Raw genomic sequence first — 18,665 nt, forward strand, 5'->3', positions numbered from 1 at the left:
GCAGCACCTCCATCTACTAATTGGTGAAGCCAGAAACATGGGAGTCCATTCTCAAATCTTGCTCCGCATCTGAAATTCTGGCAAGTTCTACTGGTTCATTCCTCAAAGATATTCCTCAAATCCACTCACTTCCTCCCTCCCTACAGCATCTGAGAACAAGCCAGCAGCTTCCCACAACCACTTTGGCCACCAACATCTGCTTGTCTCCTCTTCTTGCCTGTCCCCGAGCTAATCTTCACATGACATCCAGTGTGAGCCTGCACAAATGTTAAGTGGGACCATGTCACAACCCCACTTACACCCACCACATAGAGAACAGCCAAGTTCAGACCCACCCACAAGTTGTGATGATTGCTTTCTGCGTTTCTGAGCATCATCATCTCTTGTGACCTCCATGAGAGCAGGGACTCTACTTGTCCCACTTACTGGCATCTTCCCACAGCTGAGCAACTACTCAACACTCAGTAGGTGCTACCCCAATGTCTGGCAGGAACACAGGGGGGAAGGTAAAGGCAGAAAAGAACTGCTACTAAAAATACTACCTGGTGCCTAGCTAGACACGAGGTTATTCCAGAGACTGGAATAAAGAACATCAAGAGTAAAAGGCAGAAGGAGTGGCATTGATCAAGATGCACTGTACTCAAACATGTTGAATTATAACCCCTTTGCAACTAACTTAAAGATTAAAAAAAATAAAGAAGAGTAAAAGGCAATTTTTGTGTTTTGGCCATACTGTAAAAAAGATGGGATCTTCAGACCTTTCAAGAAAGAATTAGCAAGGTGTAGTGGTACATACCTGTAACCCAGCCCTTGGAAAGGGGGCTTCAAGGTTATCCTGGATGACACTGAATTTCCCAAAAAAGAAACAAGTCTCAGGTCCTCACTTCCAAGATGATAAAAAACAAAAAACAACAGCTGCACCCAAAAGGGCCTTGGCCACATGTAGCCTATTTGCTGCATAAGCTGCACTGGGTATGTGCCCAAAGACTAGATTGTTAAGAAGCTGACTAGAATACATGGTAAAGGCTGCAGGCCTGGACCTTTCCAAAGAAAATATTTTCGATGTTTCCCCAGCTCTACGTGAAGCTGTGTTTCTGTTTGAGTTGTGTCATTCACAGCAAAGTGGTCAGGAATCAATTTCGTGAAACTTGGAAGGACAAACACCACTACCAGCCTAGTTTATACAGCTGCTGCTGCCCCAGGGTTGGCACCAACCAGGCCCAAGTAGAGGATCCTTAAGGGCGGAAGAAAAACTGTCCTTTGGGAAAAAAGTAAAAATAAAATTATACTTTAAAGAAAAAGAATGAATTAAAAAGCCACGCATGGTGGTATATACCTACAATCTCAGCTACTCAGAAGGCAGAGGTAGGAGGCTTGTGAGTTTGGGCTAGCCCGGGCAAAATAGTAAGACCCTGTATCAAAAAAAAAAGAGGAAGAAAGGAAAGGAAGGAAGGCAAGAAGAGAAAGGAGGAAGGGGAGGAGAGGGAAGGAAAAAGAGGAAGAGAAGGGAGGAAAGAAGAAGGGAGAAAGAAAATTTTGGCATTGAGGGAACAAGAAGAGTTGAAATAATCTATGTTAATCTGACCAAGAGAATGGTGATATCGCCAGCAAAATGGGCTTACAGCAGATGGAGATGTGGAGTTTTTCCTGAGACTCTAATTTTGGAAGTTACATGTGTTATTATTAAGTGGAAATGTCCTATAAACACATAGAATGCATCAGCTGAAAACAGGCGGAAGCAACACTGTGGACAAGAGATTTAGAAGTCACCCCACCAAAGAAATAATGGCCAAGCTGTAAGAATTGATGAGATCACATTTGGTTGCTTATTCAATTAAAGCACACACACCTGGTGTGGAACACTGGGCACAAAACGACAAGGCAGAAAGTGGCCTGGCCCATGTGGGTTTACTGCTAGTTTATAATCTCCTGAAAACTGTGCAGAGAAAAATAACAGAACCAAGGATAATTTTTTTTTAACTGTGAGAAGGGATGTAGGTGAGCTCAGGACTTCATGCTTGCTGAGCAAGCGCTCTACTGTTTGAGACATACCCCCAGCCCTTTTTACTTTTATTATTTTGCAAATAAGAGTTTCAAATTTATACTGTGGCTGGCCTAGACCTTGATGCTACTTTTTACGCTTCCCACACAGCTGGGTTTATAGGAGCAGGCTATTGGTTTAGATGGGGTTCTAGCTAACTTTTTCCCATCTGGCCTTGAATCACAAACTCCAGAATTCGGCCTGCCAAGTAGCAGAGATTACAACTGTGAGCTAATACACCCCGCCTTCAAAGATAATCTTTTTTTTTTGTTAGTCATAGGGCTTGAACTCTGGGCCTGAACGAAGTCCATCAGCTATTCAGCTCAAGGCTATTGCTCTACCACTTGAGTCATTGCACCACTTCTGGTTTTCTGAATGCTTTATTGGAGATACGAGTCTCACAGACTTTCTGCCTGAGCTGGCTTTGAATAGCGATCCTCAGATCTCAGCCTCCTGAGTAGCTAGGATTACATGAGTGAGCCACCAGCCGCCCGGCAAAGATAATCTTTTTTCTTTTCTTTTTTTCCTTCCTTCCTTCCTTCTTTCCGTCTTCCCTTCCTTCTTTTCCTCCTTCCTTTTTTCTTTTTGCCAGTCTTGGGACTTGAACTCAGGGCCAGGGGCACTGTCCCTGAGCTTCTTTTGCTCAAGGTTAGCACTCTACCACTTGAGCCACAGAGCCATTTCCGGCCTTTTCTGTTTACGTGGTACTGAGGAATCAAACCCAGGGCTTCATGCAGACTAGGCAAGTACTCTACCACTAAGCCACATTCCCAGCCTCAAAGATAATCTTTGACATCTGTACTTAATCCATATTTTAACATAAAGAAAACAAACTCAAAGGAGATGGAAAAAGTACAAGGAGAAAAGTATAGGAAGAGCCATGATGAGACAGTATTTCAGAAACCAATAGGAGAAAGAACAGCTAAATTATGATTAAGTTTCATGCCCAGAAGAGATGGACACTAGTGACCAGTATTACAAGAAAGAAGAGTAATGACGGAGGAAATGCCAGCATGTTTGAGATTAGGTCAATGACAGTATCATTTTAACAGAACAGATATTTCAAGAGGGAGTTAAGCTGTGAGGAAAGGGAGAACGATGCAGACACCAGAATCTTCCAGAATCTTTTGTTGTTGCTATTGTATTAGACAGTCCTGAGATTGAACTTCCAAGACTTCATATGGGCCCTACCACTGAGCTACTCTCTAGCTCCAAATCTGTTGCTTCAAACACAAGAACAAAACTAAGTTGTTAGAACACTTATGGGGTCAAGCAGAAGGTTTTTTTCAACTTGAGGATAGCTATATCAGAGATGTCCCTAGTTCTCTGGCCCAGGGACCAGATAAACAGTAGAGGTGATTGACAAGAATAGCTAAAGCTTCTGAATAGGCTAAAATGATATTTGAAAATTAAATGCAGCTATGTAGCTGCTAAGGGCCAAATGTTCCTCTACTTACCCTATCTCCCAACTTATGGATATACTATGCTTGTCCCTTTTTTCAGTTATCAGTTCTTCTCAGCTGCTTTCCCTGCACAGTGGAGTTGCCTTGCCCTTGGGGATATGGCTGGGCCAATGGATGCCTGCAGCTGTGTTTGGATGTTGTGGTTGTTCCTACAGCATGATGCAAGAACAGCTGGACTTATGTGTACAATGAGAACATACTGTAAAATGGATATTAACACAATCTATTAGTTACGGGAATTCTGGGGAGAATAAAGGTAGGACCCCATAAAGTCTCCTGTGCACTTATTCTGCTGACTCAGCCACATTTAAATGATGACATCTCTCAGCATTGATCTGAAATACATTACTTTAGAAACAGAAGCAGCTGGTTTTGAAATAGGATCCACTAAAGAAAGAGATTTAGCCGGATAAGCGGCTTTGAAACCACTGAGGTAATTGGTTCAAAAACGGTTTGAAACCTGCCTCATACACACCTTGGTTTTTTTGTTTTGTTTTGACCAAACTCCTGACTTTTGGCATTCACAGGGTTGGAAGGTTCTGGTGAAGTGAATGAGAAAAGTAAGCAAAAAGAACTGGAAGGTGCAACTGCTCATATGAAAGGTGACCTGGGCCCATCCTATGATCTTGCTGCAGGAGCTTGCCAACTTATACAAGAGTGTTTGAAGTCCTGGGCAGTTGCCTACTGCAGCAGAGCTCTCTGCAGATATCAATGATGAAGCCCTTGCAGTCCAAGCTAGCAGGCAGACTCCTGCCTTTCCTCTTCAAGCCCAGGTGAAGGTAATGAAATTTAGAAGGAAATATCTGTTGATGGGGTCTGCTGATCAGATTTGTTGTTGAGGGACAGGAAGGAGGTGGGAAGTTAAGAATTTAAATAAGAACTAACCTGGCTATTTGTGTTGACAGTGTGACCATTCTAGCCATCCTGCATGTGATCTGAAAGAAGATGTCATGTGATGAGGATCCATTCCTGGTAATAGAACATTTCCAAGAAACGCAGCTTGAAGAAAGTGCCGTTTTGAAAGAGTTTCCACCCAAGACCACAGCACCAGAAACAAATGCCTGCATCCTCTAAGGGTATAGGACAGGTCCCACGATTCCCAACAGCTGACCTCAGCCACTAGCAGAGATGCAAATTCCACCAGTCACTCATCAACAACCAGGAGATCCTTCCCAGACATTGCTGGATATGACCCATACAAACACACAACACCCTACTCTCTCTCTCCTGCATCCTGTCTCTCAGAAAAACACAAACTCACCTATATCATCAACCTCTATGAGCTCTAAAGGTCCCCTCTTTCTCTTTACCCCAAGGAAACTTGGGTGCACATTCCCTGAAGTCCTCTCATGTGGAAGGTAGTCATGTCCCTCAGGTCAAGTGGGTTTCAGACAGGTGACAGACTCACCCTTCCCCTACTACCTTAAATATCCATGCTCTGGCCAGGTGCTGGTGGCTCATTCCTGTAATCTACTAAGGAGGCTCAGATCTGGAGGATGAAGGTTCAAAGCCAGACTAGGCAGAAAACTCTGTGAAACTTCATCTCCAAAATAAACAGCAAAATCCCATAGTGGAGGCATGGCTCAAGTGGTAGAGTACCAGCTTTAAGAAGTCAAGCAAGATTGCAAGGCTTTGAGCCCAGTACCAGCACAAACAACAAAACAAAACCTTATACTCATTTGAATGCAGGCTCTCTTCCCTTTCCTTGGTGTTAGTTTGTATAGACAAGGCCAACTGAGCTCTTCTTCTGTCTCCTGGCCTCTTTTCTTGCTCTGTTCTGGTCTAGTCTCCATTGTAGTGGCCATATTCATCTTTCAAAGTTGTCAATCAGGCCACACCAGTTAACAAACCTCAGTTGCTTCTGGATGTACTTAAAGTAAAACTCTCTGCTTCCTGCAGCTCAGGAGTGTCTGTACAAACTGGCTCTGCCTACTTCTGTCTCACCACCTGCTAGTAATTCATGCCCATGCCGATGCTCTAGGGGCTCCAGGGCGGGGCCTCCTCTCCCTTCACAGGTAACTTGTCTCTGTCATAGCTAGGCAGCTACTTTCCATGAAATCACGAATTGAGAAAGGTAATAAAATCACTAGAAGAATTAGGAATGAATCTTAGGATAGCAAGAGAGAGAAAAACTGCTATTGTGACAAGGTTTTAAAATCAGGTTTCAAGCAGATTTCATATTTAATCATAAAACACATAGAAACACATTGGAAAAGACCATTCTCCTGAATCCAGAGATATCACTAGCAATTCAAAACTGAGAGGGTCTTTGCTAAAATTAACCATTCCCAGAAGATGTCAAAGCATGAACTGTAGCCTGAGACAAGGCCCTGAGAGGGCAAATGGTAATTCCAGCTCCCAAAGACTCTCAAGTGTGGTGTGAAGCGGGACTGCTGGGGAGGGGAGGCGCTGTGGGAGAGAGGGTGACAGGGGCTGGTGATTATGATCAAAGTACTTCATATACATGTCTGAAAACAGAATAACAAAACCTGTTAAAAATTAGATTAACCCAGGGGAGGAGAGATGGGAGAAGCCCTTTATTATAAAGCTTTCCTCCCAGGGATTCCACTAAACTCATCTTAAGACTCCTCTTTTGATGGAGGGTTCCACTATGTTTTTCTATGGCTTTCCTTTCATTTTCAATAAACTTACTCTGTTGACCTTAAAAAAATTAGTTAACAAAAAAAGGGGTGGACAAGAAAGAGTAATGGGTGAGTGAAGAATTCAATCAAAATATATTATATGTATGTAAGGAAACAGTAAAATCATTTTGTAACATATACATAATATAGATATATATCTATATATGCTAGTTTAAAAAAGCAAACAAGTCAAACAATTCATTTTTACTAGGAATACCTATTGTCTTACACACACACACACACACACATACACACACACACACACACACACACACACACACACACACACAGAGTGGCATTTATCCACCATCAGATGATTTTGAGATAGCTTGACTACTCAGTCACTATTTCTTATCCTCTCTGAGACCCCATTACATTATCCAAAGGAGCCTTGGAGTTCATTGTTATTCATTTCCTTTTTCAATTTCTGGTAAGTCACTGTGGCATCTACCATTTCTAACAGCTTAGAAATTCACTGATTAGTGCAACACTTCCATGGGAAAACTTTTCCACTGCTCCCATGAAGTAGCTACTTCTGATTATTTCCATTTGCGGAAACATAGTTAAGTACACAGGAGGCAGATAAGTGCTATTTACCAACCTCAGGAAGAGGAAATAACCTGATTTTCCAAATTTCATTAGGGGATGTTTTCAAAAGACCATGGTTATCAAGAACGTCTTTAAATATATTTTGTAACCTCTCAGCACAGATGCCACAATCGGCAGGTGGCTGAACAGGAAAGAGACCACTGCAATGGCAGCTTGGGGGTGCTACAAAAGGTGGGGTTTAGCCACTATTTCATAAAATGTACACACTCCTAACATATCCAACATCCTAAGTAAAGCTATTCATCACCAGATTACTCTAGATTTTAAAACCTCCTCTTTTCTAAAGTCCCAGAAAGGAATATCAATATTTATAATCAGGCTGACTTTTTAAGATGCTATTCACTCATCCCAGCAGTGATATAAAACTTAGCCAGGAGGCTCTGGGACCTCCATCACTACATGCTCTCAGTCTTCACCACTGGACTTGCTTTTACAAACCCATTCCCTCTGGAGGTAGAGGGGGAGGCACACCCTTCTGAACACATTATGGGAGAGCAGTGGTTAGAGAAAGGTCCAATTTACCTCAGCTCAAATCACTAAAGGGTGAAGAGAAGACTCAGCTGATAAAGGAGAGAACTAATCCAGGGTCATTTGCTAGAAGAAAAAAAAAAAGGCTTTTGGCATCAAAACCTCCAGTGTATCACAAATTTCCTGCTATTATCTAATACCCCTCCCTCCCAGCCATCACTGTTTCCACGGTAACCGACAGAGAAATAGCAACCTGCCAAATTGCTTTTGTAGTTCCTCTTCTAGTTTGCTCCTCTGCATAGAATTAAAGCTAGAAAAGAACCAGGCTAGTCTTTACAAACACAAGACACCATGCGATTTGAAAAGTACAACTGGGTTTGGGACAGGAAGTATAGAAAAGCTTCCATGAACCCACCCTGACCAAATACAAAAGATCTACTGAAGTGTGCCTGGTCAGCTCTTGCCTAGATCCTGGGACAGTTGAGTCTGGTATCAGCCAGAATACAACCATGGTGTTCTTCCCTTGGTATCAGATAGGAAACATACTGAAGGGCTAGGGTAAACAAAAGAACAAAATCAAATAAATCTCCTATGTCCCCAAGTACCCTATTATCATGAAAAGAAATGATATTTACTCTAAAACCAAAATAAGGCAGGCTGAATGGCTTACTCTTGTAATCCCAGCTTAGGCAGGAAGGTCTGTGTGACTCTGATCTTCTGATTTGCAAACTAAAGCCAGAAGTGTAGCTGTGGCTCAAGTGGTAGCAGAGTCCAGGCCTGGATTTCAAGCCCCACTACTAGTATTAAAAAAAAAAAAATCAAAATAAGTAAGCAAGCCGGTGTTGGTAGCTCATGCTTGTAATCTTACCTACTCAGGAGGCTGAGATATGAGGATCCTGGTTCAAAGCCAACAGAGGCAGGAAAGTCTATGATATTGTTATCTCCAATAAATTACCAACCCCCCCCAACAACAACAACAAAAAACAAACAAGAAGTGGAGCCATGGCTCAAGTGTTAGAGAGCCTTGAACAAATGAAGCTCAGGGACAGCACCAGGCCCTGAGTTCAAGCTCCAGGATCAGCCAAAAACAAAACAAAACAAAGTAACAAAAACAAAAGCAAACAAACAAAAAAAAACAGCGAGCAAGAGCTGTCAGACCAGCCGGGCGCCAATGGCTGACACCTGTAATCCTAGCTACTCAAGAGGCTGAAATCTGAGGATCACGGTTCAAAGCCAGTCTGGGCAGGAAAGTCCATGAAACTCTTATCTCCAATAAACCACTAGAAAACTGGAAGTGGTGCTGTGGCTCAAGTAGTAGTGCTTGCCTTGAGCTGAAGAGTGCAGGGACAGCGCCTAAGCCCAGAGTTCAAGCCAAGAAAAAAAAAAAGAGCTGATAGACCTGGCCTGGAAGAACAGTGGGATAAGGCCAGGCAGCTCAAGAGAGGGCAATGCTTAATCCCAGGATAAAATATGTACGATGCTGAAGCTGACTGTGCCAATGCATGCATTAGAAAGGTGCTTGGGGAGCACAGAGTTCTCTACCATCTCAGCACAGAGGAAGCTGGGAGCAAAATGATGCAGAGAACTGGAGCAGCTTACAGAATATCAGCAGCTGATCAAGGTGCCAGACGTGAAACACACAGCGGCTGCAGGGGTGAGAGAGAGGGAGTTTGTCTAAAGGGAGTCTAAAGCAAAAGCTTTGTGTTAAAACTGCATATCTTATAGAAGTGCAGGACATCTCACCACCCCTTTGTCTGCTTCATATGAGGAACTGTGACTCAAGGTAAATAGTATTATACTCACTGATAGGTCAAAGCTAATAGGAGTTCAAAAGATGTCCTCCCACACTGTCAATATATCTCAGATGTCTTGTTGACAGACATCAGACATGAAAATTACTTTCTGTAGTGGCTTTCTAAGCTGGATCCCTAAGAATTACAGAATGCCAGACTCCTACAAACTCCACAAAGAAGATAAATCTAATGTATACTTTCACCTTGGATTATATGAATCATAAGGCATGCTCTCAGAGCTACCACCTGAGTTTAGAAAGAAAAGTAGACAGATTTACAATAACTTTTTCTCTTTAGTCCTTCAGAAAAAACACTAAGATGCACATACCCTAAGAAGTATTTCTATGAGCCAGGCCCTGGTAGCTCATGCCTGTAATCCTAGCTACTCAGGAGACTGAGATCTGAGGATCACAGTTCAAAGCCAGCCCAGGCAGGAAAGTCCATGAGACTCTTATCTCCAATAAACTACTAGAAAACCGGAAGTGGTGCTGTGGCTCAAGGGGTAGAATACTTGCCTTGAGCTGAAGAGTGCAGGGACAGCACCCAAGCCCAGAGTTCAAGCCCCATGACCAGCAAAAAAAAAAAAAAAAGTATTTCTGTGGCTGTCAAGGCGTCCTCACTGCTAGCTTAGTCATAACTATGGATCCCCAGGTTTTCTGGAATCTGTTCATGAAACTTGAAGCAGTCTTTTCAAAAGTTAACACTTGTTTTTTTGTTTTTTGTTTTGGTCCGGTCATGGGGCCTGAATTCTGGGCCTGGGCACTGTCCCTCAGCTCTTCAGCTCAAGGCTAGTGCTCTACCACTTGAGCTACAGCGCCACTTCCAGCTTTTTTTCATTTTGCTTATGTGGTGCTGAGGAATCGAACCCAGGGCCTCAGGCATGCAAGGCAAGCGCTCTGCCACTGAGCCACCTTCCCAGCCCAAAAGTTAACACTTGTTGAACTGGGTGCTGATGGCCCATGTGGTCAAAGCCAGCCCAGGCATTAAAGTTTGCAAGACTCCATTTCCATTTAAACAGCAAAATGCCAATCTAGGGGTGTGTTCAAGTGATAGAGCAATAGCTGTGAGCAAGCCAGAGTGCACAAGACCCTAGTTTCAAGCCCTGGTATTGGTGTACATGTACGTACACACATACATATGTACACACGTACACATACACATACACACACCCCTCTATAAATAGGCCCTAGATATTTTTCAAAAAGTGGTGGCAGAAATGTAAGGGTGTAAAGAAATAGTAACTGAAGACTTAAATGCTTAGCAACAAAGAAAATAACTGTGAAGAACTGAAGAGCAAGATTATGGAGAAGGTAACATACACCACAGCTTGTATGTCTCATGTCCTCCCAAGTGCAGAAGGAGAGCTGGGAGGATGAGCAGCACCAACACCAACAGGTACAGGGGGTTCCTGGAGGGAAAAGGGATCTCACCCACTTACTGCTACAGCCCTAGCTTCCGGGGCTACTTCTGGCAAGAAGTGGACACTCCATGTCTGACTTGCGAAGATGCTCTGAACGTGAATAATGAGACACATAATGTCTCTCACTATTATTAATAAAACATGAGGCTTACTAAGGGCAGGATAAATTCCTGACCTGCGAACTCAGGATTTCATGCAACCAAAGCCTAACCATACTGAAAACACTATAGCTAAGGCTGATACTCTGACTCCCGGAGGTCACACTTCTCTGCACTTGAGAAGCTTCTGGTCACTGACATTGCACAGGCTGTTCACTGCTCAGGGAACATGTTAACTTAATAAGATGCTGGCAACTGACAATCCCCTGCCAACAATGACCAACGTTTCAGTATAAACAAAGCAAACAAAACCTAATCAATAGAATTACACCAATAAACGATGCTTGATGGCATATATGCAAAACACCACATACAGGAACCCAGATACATGTCAGGAAGATGTTTAAGTTAGGCTCACTAATTCTGTTCTCGAAGGATATCTGGTGAGGAATGGACTTGAGCGCTAGCTGTGATGTGGTCTGTATTAGGTCACATTCCTCATAGCCAGTGGGCGCTCCCCTCTGATTGAGGCTGCTTAATGATACAAGCTCAAGTCAGAAATCTTGGTTAAGAACACACACACACACACACACACACACACACACACACACACACACACACACACACACACACACACACTCTCTCTCTCTCTCTCTCTCTCTCTCTCTCTCTGGAAATAGAATAGTTCGATGAAGTTTACTCTTATGGAGTTCCTACTATCTTTCTACCTTTGTCCTAACATTCTATACTTATTTTTTTTTGGTTGGTCGTGGGGCTTGAACTCTGGGCTTGGGCACTGTCCCTGCGCTCTTCAGCTCAAGGCAAGCGCTCTACCACTTGAGCTACAGCGCCACTTCCGGTTTTCCAGTGGTTTATTGGAGATAAGAGTCTCATGGACTTTCCTGCCCGGACTGGCTTTGAACCGAGATCCTCAGATCTCAGTCTCCTGAGTAGCTAGGATTACAGGTGTGAGCCACCAGCGCCTGGCTTTATACTTCTAATTTAAAACAAAAATTAGGGCAGGAAAGAGGGAGGTAGTTCAATGGTAGAGCATTTGCTCTGAGCTCACATTTAAAAAGAGAGAGAAAATCTAAAATGAATAATGCTATCATTCCTCAAATGTAATGAAGCCATGCTCGCTGGTAACGTGGCTGGTCCTTTCTCTCTCTGAAGGGGCTATAGGCTCAACATCCTTCAGAAGGCTAGGAGGAATAAGAAAGCATGTAACACTCACAAAAACGTGTCCATGCTGCCATACAGAGCACTGAAAATGAGGGCTTCTGCAGGGTTCAGCTTACTGAGCCTGGCCCCCACTAGTTCGAACTCCCTTCTGTGAGTCCTCCATCACAGAATTTACAGTAATTGTGTCTGAGTAATTGGCAGTATTTTCCTACCCCCACTAGCTATGTTCCCATTTGGATGGGGACTGTGTCTGTCCTTCCTGTCAGTAGAAGTTGAGTGCCAATCTAGGCTTAGTGGTACATGCTATAATTCCAATACTCAAGAAGCTGAGGAAAAGAGGATCATGAGTTTCAGTCAGCCTGAGCTACATGGAGAAACAGTCTCAAAAATCAAGCAGATAGACACACCAAAATTAAAAAGGTAATGAGGATGTAGCCCTGTGATAAAGGCATTTGACTAATATGGACAAGACCCTGGGGTCAATTCCCAACTGCTAGATAAATGGATGAATGAATGAGACCTTGAAATCAGTTGAAAATGTACTATCAAAAACACACAAGTACTAGCCAGGCACTGGTGGCTCACACCTGTAATCCTAGCTACTCAGGAGGCTGAGATCTGAGGATCTCGGTTCAAAGCCAGCCCGGGCAGGAAAGTCCATGAAACTCTTTTTTTTTTTTTTGGTCGGTCATGGGGCTTGAACTCTGGGCCTGGGTGCTGTCCCTCAGCTCTTCAGCTCAAGGCGAGCGCTCTACCACTTGAGCTACAGCGCCACTTCCGGTTTTCTGGTGGTTTATTGGAGATAGGAGTCTCACAGTCTCTCCTGCCCAGGCTGGCTTTGAACTGCAATCCTCAGATCTCAGCCTCCTGAGTAGCTAGGATTACAGGCGTGAGCCACCAGCGCCCGGCTTCCATGAAACTCTTATGTCCAATCAACCACTAGAAAACCAGAAGTGGTGCTGTGGCTCAAGCGGTAGGGTGCTCACCTTGAGCTGAAGAGCTGAGGGACAGTGCCTAGGCCCAGAGTTCAGGCCCCATGACCGGACCCCGCCCCCCACAAAAAAAAAAAAAAACAAAAAAAAACAAAAAACAAACCTTCCACAAGTACTCCTGTCCTCCATATCCAGGAACAGGAACTTTTAGACGATCTATTTTGTTCACAGAAGAATAAGAAACGGGGAGTGTTGAGAAGCTGGGGTAGGGGAGCTATAGGAGGAAGGAAGAGAGAAAGAGAAAGGAGGAAGAAGAGAGAGAAGGAACAGGAACTCACAGGTGGGGGTTTCTTCCTCATCTCGAAAGTACGTGTGGCCCCAAAACTAAGTGATGCAATGACGGGGCAGGTCCCCAGTGAAGGCTCATCATCGCTGTGCCAGTCCACACTGTCCTTCTCGTCTCGGTAGAGATTGCAGAGCAGGGAGTTGAAGGTGTGGCCAGTGTTCTCTTCAATGCGGTTCTTTAGGGTACTCAGCACGGGAGGCCACTGCAGCAACAAGCCAGGGGATGTGAATACGTGAAACACATGCAATGCAATCAACACGAGGCAAGGTGGGCAGTTGAATTAATTCCCTCCATCAAGTCTACTTTGAAACAAGCCAACCTCTGTAATTTTATAAAAGTAGTAAATGCAGAAGGGCAATGTCAAGACCAGGACCTAGCCACCCATCTTGCTTTTCACATTACATGCGTACCCCTCACAAAGCAAAGGTCCATACAGTCAAGTGAGGACAGTCCCCTGGAAATCATTAAGGAGGCCAGAAGGGCCCACAGGGTGATGTGTGGCCCTGTAGTCTGAAGACAAAGAACTTTGCTGCCGGGTGGCCTCTGCTTATTCTTTTCCTACTTTATCCTCAATGGTGGAATGCTCTTTGCAAAAAGGCATTTCATATTTTGAGTGGCTAAATTCCTGAAACCAGATCCTGAAGGGGATAAACACTTTTCTACACAATGGGAATCATGACAGGTTCTTGACAAAGTGAGGACCACAACATATAGAAGACTTCATCAGATTTCCCAGTTAGTGTCTTCTGTCCAGAGCACACAGGCACAGCTTGTACCTGGAACCTTCAGCCACACATACTATTGGGAGCGTGACCCCTCACTTTGGATTATACTGGAGCTACAGTCAGTATAGTTTGTACTAGTTCTAGAAGAATTCTGTCTTGCCAGGAATCTCAAGTGTGTATTATATGCATTTCAGGAACAATACTATTAAAATCCTTTATTTTGATGGCTTTTGATTATGGAAATTCACCACATTAAAAAAACAGATTTGGGTAAAGAGGCTCACACCACTAATCCTAGCTCATGCTTGTAATTCCAGCCGCTCAGGGAGCTGAGATCAGGAGGATTACAGTTCTATGACAACTCAGGTAAAAAAGTTTGTGACCCCTCTCCCTACGCTCTGCCTCCATCTCTGGACATAGTGGACACAGTTATCATCCTAGCTACATAAGATGCATAAGTGGGAAGACTGTGGTCTAGGCCAGCCCAAGCAAGACCCTAATAGAAAAATAGCAAAAGCAAAAGAGTTGGGGGCATAGCTCAAGTGGTAAGGTGCCTGATAGCAAGTGCAAGGCCTTGAGTTCAAACCCTGGTACCACAAATGAATAGACAAGGGTGTAGAAAGTTCAACTACTGGCTAATTCACTTACAATGCAACAACAAATCCAATACATGTGAACACACATTCTTGTCTGGGTGAAAATATAACTAATTTCCAAAACAAAAAACTGATGAGAACAATAGCACTGCTTTGCAAATCTTGTTATTGTCTGACCTGACATGAAAGGGTTTTTTTTTTTTTTAGTGCTTGTATTGAGGCTTGAACTTGAAGCTTTTTTTTTTTTCCAGGGCTGAGGACAGAACCCAGGGCCTTGTGCGCGCTGGGCAGACGCCCTTCCACTGGGCTAAACTCCCAGCCCCTCCCTTTTTTTTTTAAACTGAAGGCTGGTACTCTACCATTTGATCCACACCTCCACTTCTATTTTATTACTGGTTGATTAGTTTCAGGGATTTTCTGCCCAGGCTGGCTTCAAACTGTGATCCTCAGATCTCAGCCTCCTGAGTAACTAGGGTTACATGAGCCACCAGTGTCTGGCAAGAGTTGATTCTTATAACTGCTTCCATACTCTATCTTTTAAAATGTTTTTGTTGAAATATTAAGCAATTAGTTTTATCTCAATATGCAGTTTAGAACCCTTTCAAAGATTTTCCTTAATATCAACCACTGGTCATCTGGAAAATATCAGTTCAAGGTTACACAGATCTTCTAAATATTAACACAACTCATACAATAACAACTACAAAAAAAATCACATCTGTGAATACCATCAGTGATTTTATCAGAAAAATCTAAATAATAGGAAAAGACCAGGCTTTTAAAGTGATGCACACTAGTTTTCCAAAATCAAACTTTTGTATGAAAACTCAACTTTGGTCACCAGTAAGTAATGAATGAATCCAGCCCACTAGTTCCCTTGAAGTGACACTAATGTTATACAATTATGAAAAAAAAAATACCTGCTAAGACATTCATGTCTGAAGAACCAGTCTGTTTGCCAGTTGTTCTTAATAAACATAGTCCACAAAAAAGTTTACAGCTTGGCTCAAACACTACACTTGGGATGGTAGCAGAGGGGTTTGATGCATACTTTCCATGTCACCAAAAAGTGCTCAAAGGCCAGGATTTAATAAAAAACTAATGATGTTTACTGCTTCGTCAAGGGACAGCCCTAAATAAAATCAGCATTTTCTTTTTTTACACTTTAAAGTGGAAGTGAAGAACACGGTGACCAGTTGAGTTTGGTGATGATGATATGATTTGTGTTAAGGAACCACCATATTACCCATTGGTACTTTGTACCATTAGTACCAATTCAACCCAGGGTATAAACACTGCACATCTTAGTACTGCTATGAAAGCAGATTTGTGGATCCTCAGAAATGGCTTATGGACCCATCCAGGTATCCAAGTTTATACTTTAAGACCTGCTATTTTAGAGATCTCCCTGGATGTCGGGTTGTATGTCTACTAGTGATGGGCTGGGTGTAGTTCAGGAAAGGAATGCATATTATTATTATCAAACAGTTTCCATGCCTACTGCCCACAACACTACACAAGTGAGCGGCTCTCAGCTTTACTGTGACAGGGAGGGCAAGGTTAAAGCTGATCACCTTTTGGTGATTATGAGCACTACCGGTTAAGCAGAAAGTTGTTTAAAAAAAAAGAGTAGTCACAACAAAAAACACCTTAGATCAATGAAACAAAAATGTCATTAAGCTAACCCATGTTCAAGAGATTTTCTAAAGTAAAACTCTAATAATTATGTAGGTGAGTCATATTTCCTACCCATTACACAAATTTATCTGCATGGAGATCAGATCAGATGGTAGAATTATATACTTGACAAGAAAAACAAGAATGTAAAGGAAAAGAGAGAATTTCTACAGTGTGACCGAGAATCTAATTAGCACTTCTCTGACTTGCTTGAGGATTGAGTGCTGTGGTAACATCAAATGCATTATGTTTCTAAGTGGGTATATATTTTTTCTTGGTTATTTTTGGTAGTGAAGTGCAGAGAAAGGGAAAAAAGGGAGGATAATGAACCAGAGGATTAATTTAGACTCTAACTGATGCTCTATATACAGAGCCTTCAGAACTGAATGTCTAAATTAAAATTCAGCATCATGTCACTATTCAGTGAAGACATTCTATCCTCAAAAGACATTTGAGAAAGAATGTGAGGAAATATAAAGATTTTACATGGTGATTTTTTTTTTTTTTAGCTTTGGTCTATGATCTTTCTTTCTTTCACTTTTTTTTTTTTTAATTCACATGGTGTTTTGTGGAGGGGTGGCTCTGGGTCTGTGGCAGGACAAAGAAGTCAGGCTGCAAGTCTCCCAAGCAGTCAAGGTTGTGATGTGTGATATGGTGGGTTCATATAACCTTTAGTCTGAATAAGGACTAAAACAAATTAAAAAACCTATGGTTGAAGCAGCCATGGTGGCATATGCCATCTGAAATGTCATCACTCAGGAGGCTGAAGCAGGAGTTCCAGGTCAGCCCAGGCTACATAGCAAAACCCAGTCTCTAAAAAAAGAAGAGGAGGATGAGGAGGGGGAAGTGAAGGAGAAGGAGGTAGAAAAAGTCTACCTATGATTTGAATCTAATACTGTTATAGAACAATTTAAAACTGATCAACAACTTACATGTACACACATTAATGCTTTAAAGAAATCTGAGAGGAGCAATTCTTTAGACTTTAAGAAGTAAATCAAGGAACCAAATATATTAGCAAATAGACACACAAATTCCAGATTAAATAATTCTGATTTGATAACTTTAATATGCTTAAACTATGGTACTTAGACATGAAGGAATACTTTTGCGGCTATTACATATCAGTAGAGGAATATTTAGTGATACTAAAACAGTCAATAAAACATAGCATACCTAACTTTCTATTTGTCTAATTTGTTTCTGTTTGTGTTTCTTTGTGACAGGGTCTTGCTATGTAGCCGAGACTGGCCTAGAACTTCTGATCCTCCTCAGCCTACCAAGGGCTAAGCCAGTTTGCTTGCATTTTAATAGGAAAAATGATTCTCAAGTTAGATCTAAAATATAAACATCTATGAAAACACACAGAGGGCCATATGCATATATACAAACTGACTAAAGTATGGTATGTGCAGGGGTACATTTCTATAGCATCTCCTCTTAAACAATTGACAGTCTAAAAAAATTTAATACTGGGAAGCTAGAATATGTTTTACCTAAAGAAACTGGTGCTTCAAGGGATGAGAGGGTGGATGGAGGCAGGAATAGGTGACTATATTCGCAATACTCAATGTATGTATGTGAAAATGGAACCAGGTTAACTTGAGGGTTGGATGTGGTTGAGATGAGGGAAAAATCATGGAAGAGGTAACACTAATATACATTGTATTCGTAAGTTGAATTGTACTCAGAAGTTTCACTGAAATCCATTTGGACAACTATTTAAAGATAATAAAAAACGAAATTAAAAAAATTAAACTCTGGAAAATTTTAAGATGTAGACCTAATAAATTGAGTATGTAACACACAAAAAATTCCTCTGTACTGGGGGCATAGTTTAGGTGGTAGAATGCTTGTCTAGCAAGAGTGAGGCACTGAATTCTAACTGCAGTACTGAAAAAAATAGCCCTAAAAAGAAATTGGAACTAAAACATAAAGTGGAAGCAAGACCAAAAAATTTAACATTTCTCTTCCTGCTTATCTGTAATTTCTAAATCTTCCATAGTGTGTATATTTTCTTTATATTAATTGAAAAAGAAAACCTGTCATTAAAAAATTCTTTTTGAAGAATGATAAAAAAAAATGCTGCTAAAATGAGACAGGAAAAAGCTACTTTATTAAGCAAGTTCTGTGACTTATGTGTACTTGAAAGCAGTGGTTCTAGCCCAGTACAATCATGCTCCAACAGACCTGTATGCAATGTTTGGAGTCACTTTTGGCTGTCAAGATTACATGAGAAATGCCACTGGCCTGTAGTATCCAGTGAGCAGAGGTCACAAATACTCGTAAATATGCTACAGTGCACAGGACATCCTCATGACAAACAATTAATCTTGCCCCAAATATCAACAGCACAGAAACTGAGAAATATGTTCTGAAAGATAACCAGAATGAATGAGAAAAACGAAAACAAAAACCCTTCGTCCCTCTGGCCTGTCTATCTCTCAACCTCTCTTCTACAACTTGACAAGCAAATAAAATAATTTCAATAGAAACAAAGACAGTAGCTTACTGGGTAGACCTAATTCAATACCAATCTCACACAAAAGGGTCTTCACATTTCTCTAGACTATATTCTAAACTCAGCCTTAAAACTTAAAACATGCCAAGAAGCAAGCCCTAGACACTAGGCCTCATCTCCCTGTGTCAGAAGCCATGTCTGATTTTTGAATG

General features: G+C 42.0%; 1 protein-coding gene across 4 annotated transcripts in view; it reads right to left on the reverse strand.

Moving 5' to 3' along the window:
• The window catches only part of Alkbh3 (alkB homolog 3, alpha-ketoglutarate dependent dioxygenase), a 42,956-nt gene that overhangs the window by 11,459 nt on the left and 12,832 nt on the right, over nucleotides 1–18,665 (reverse strand). For 3 of the 4 annotated variants that reach the window (XM_042671110.1, XM_042671108.1, XM_042671109.1), the window contains exon 8: nucleotides 12,987–13,196. In XM_042671110.1, the coding sequence (XP_042527044.1) occupies nucleotides 12,987–13,196 (210 nt within the window). Of the gene's footprint in view, nucleotides 1–4,389; nucleotides 4,440–12,986; nucleotides 13,197–18,665 lie in introns of all 4 variants that reach the window. The other variant, XR_006146242.1, reaches the window with a different exon arrangement.

This window comes from Dipodomys spectabilis, unplaced genomic scaffold (assembly GCF_019054845.1).
Source record: "Dipodomys spectabilis isolate Male_0828 unplaced genomic scaffold, ASM1905484v1 ptg000599l, whole genome shotgun sequence".
Classification (NCBI taxonomy): domain Eukaryota; kingdom Metazoa; phylum Chordata; class Mammalia; order Rodentia; family Heteromyidae; genus Dipodomys; species Dipodomys spectabilis.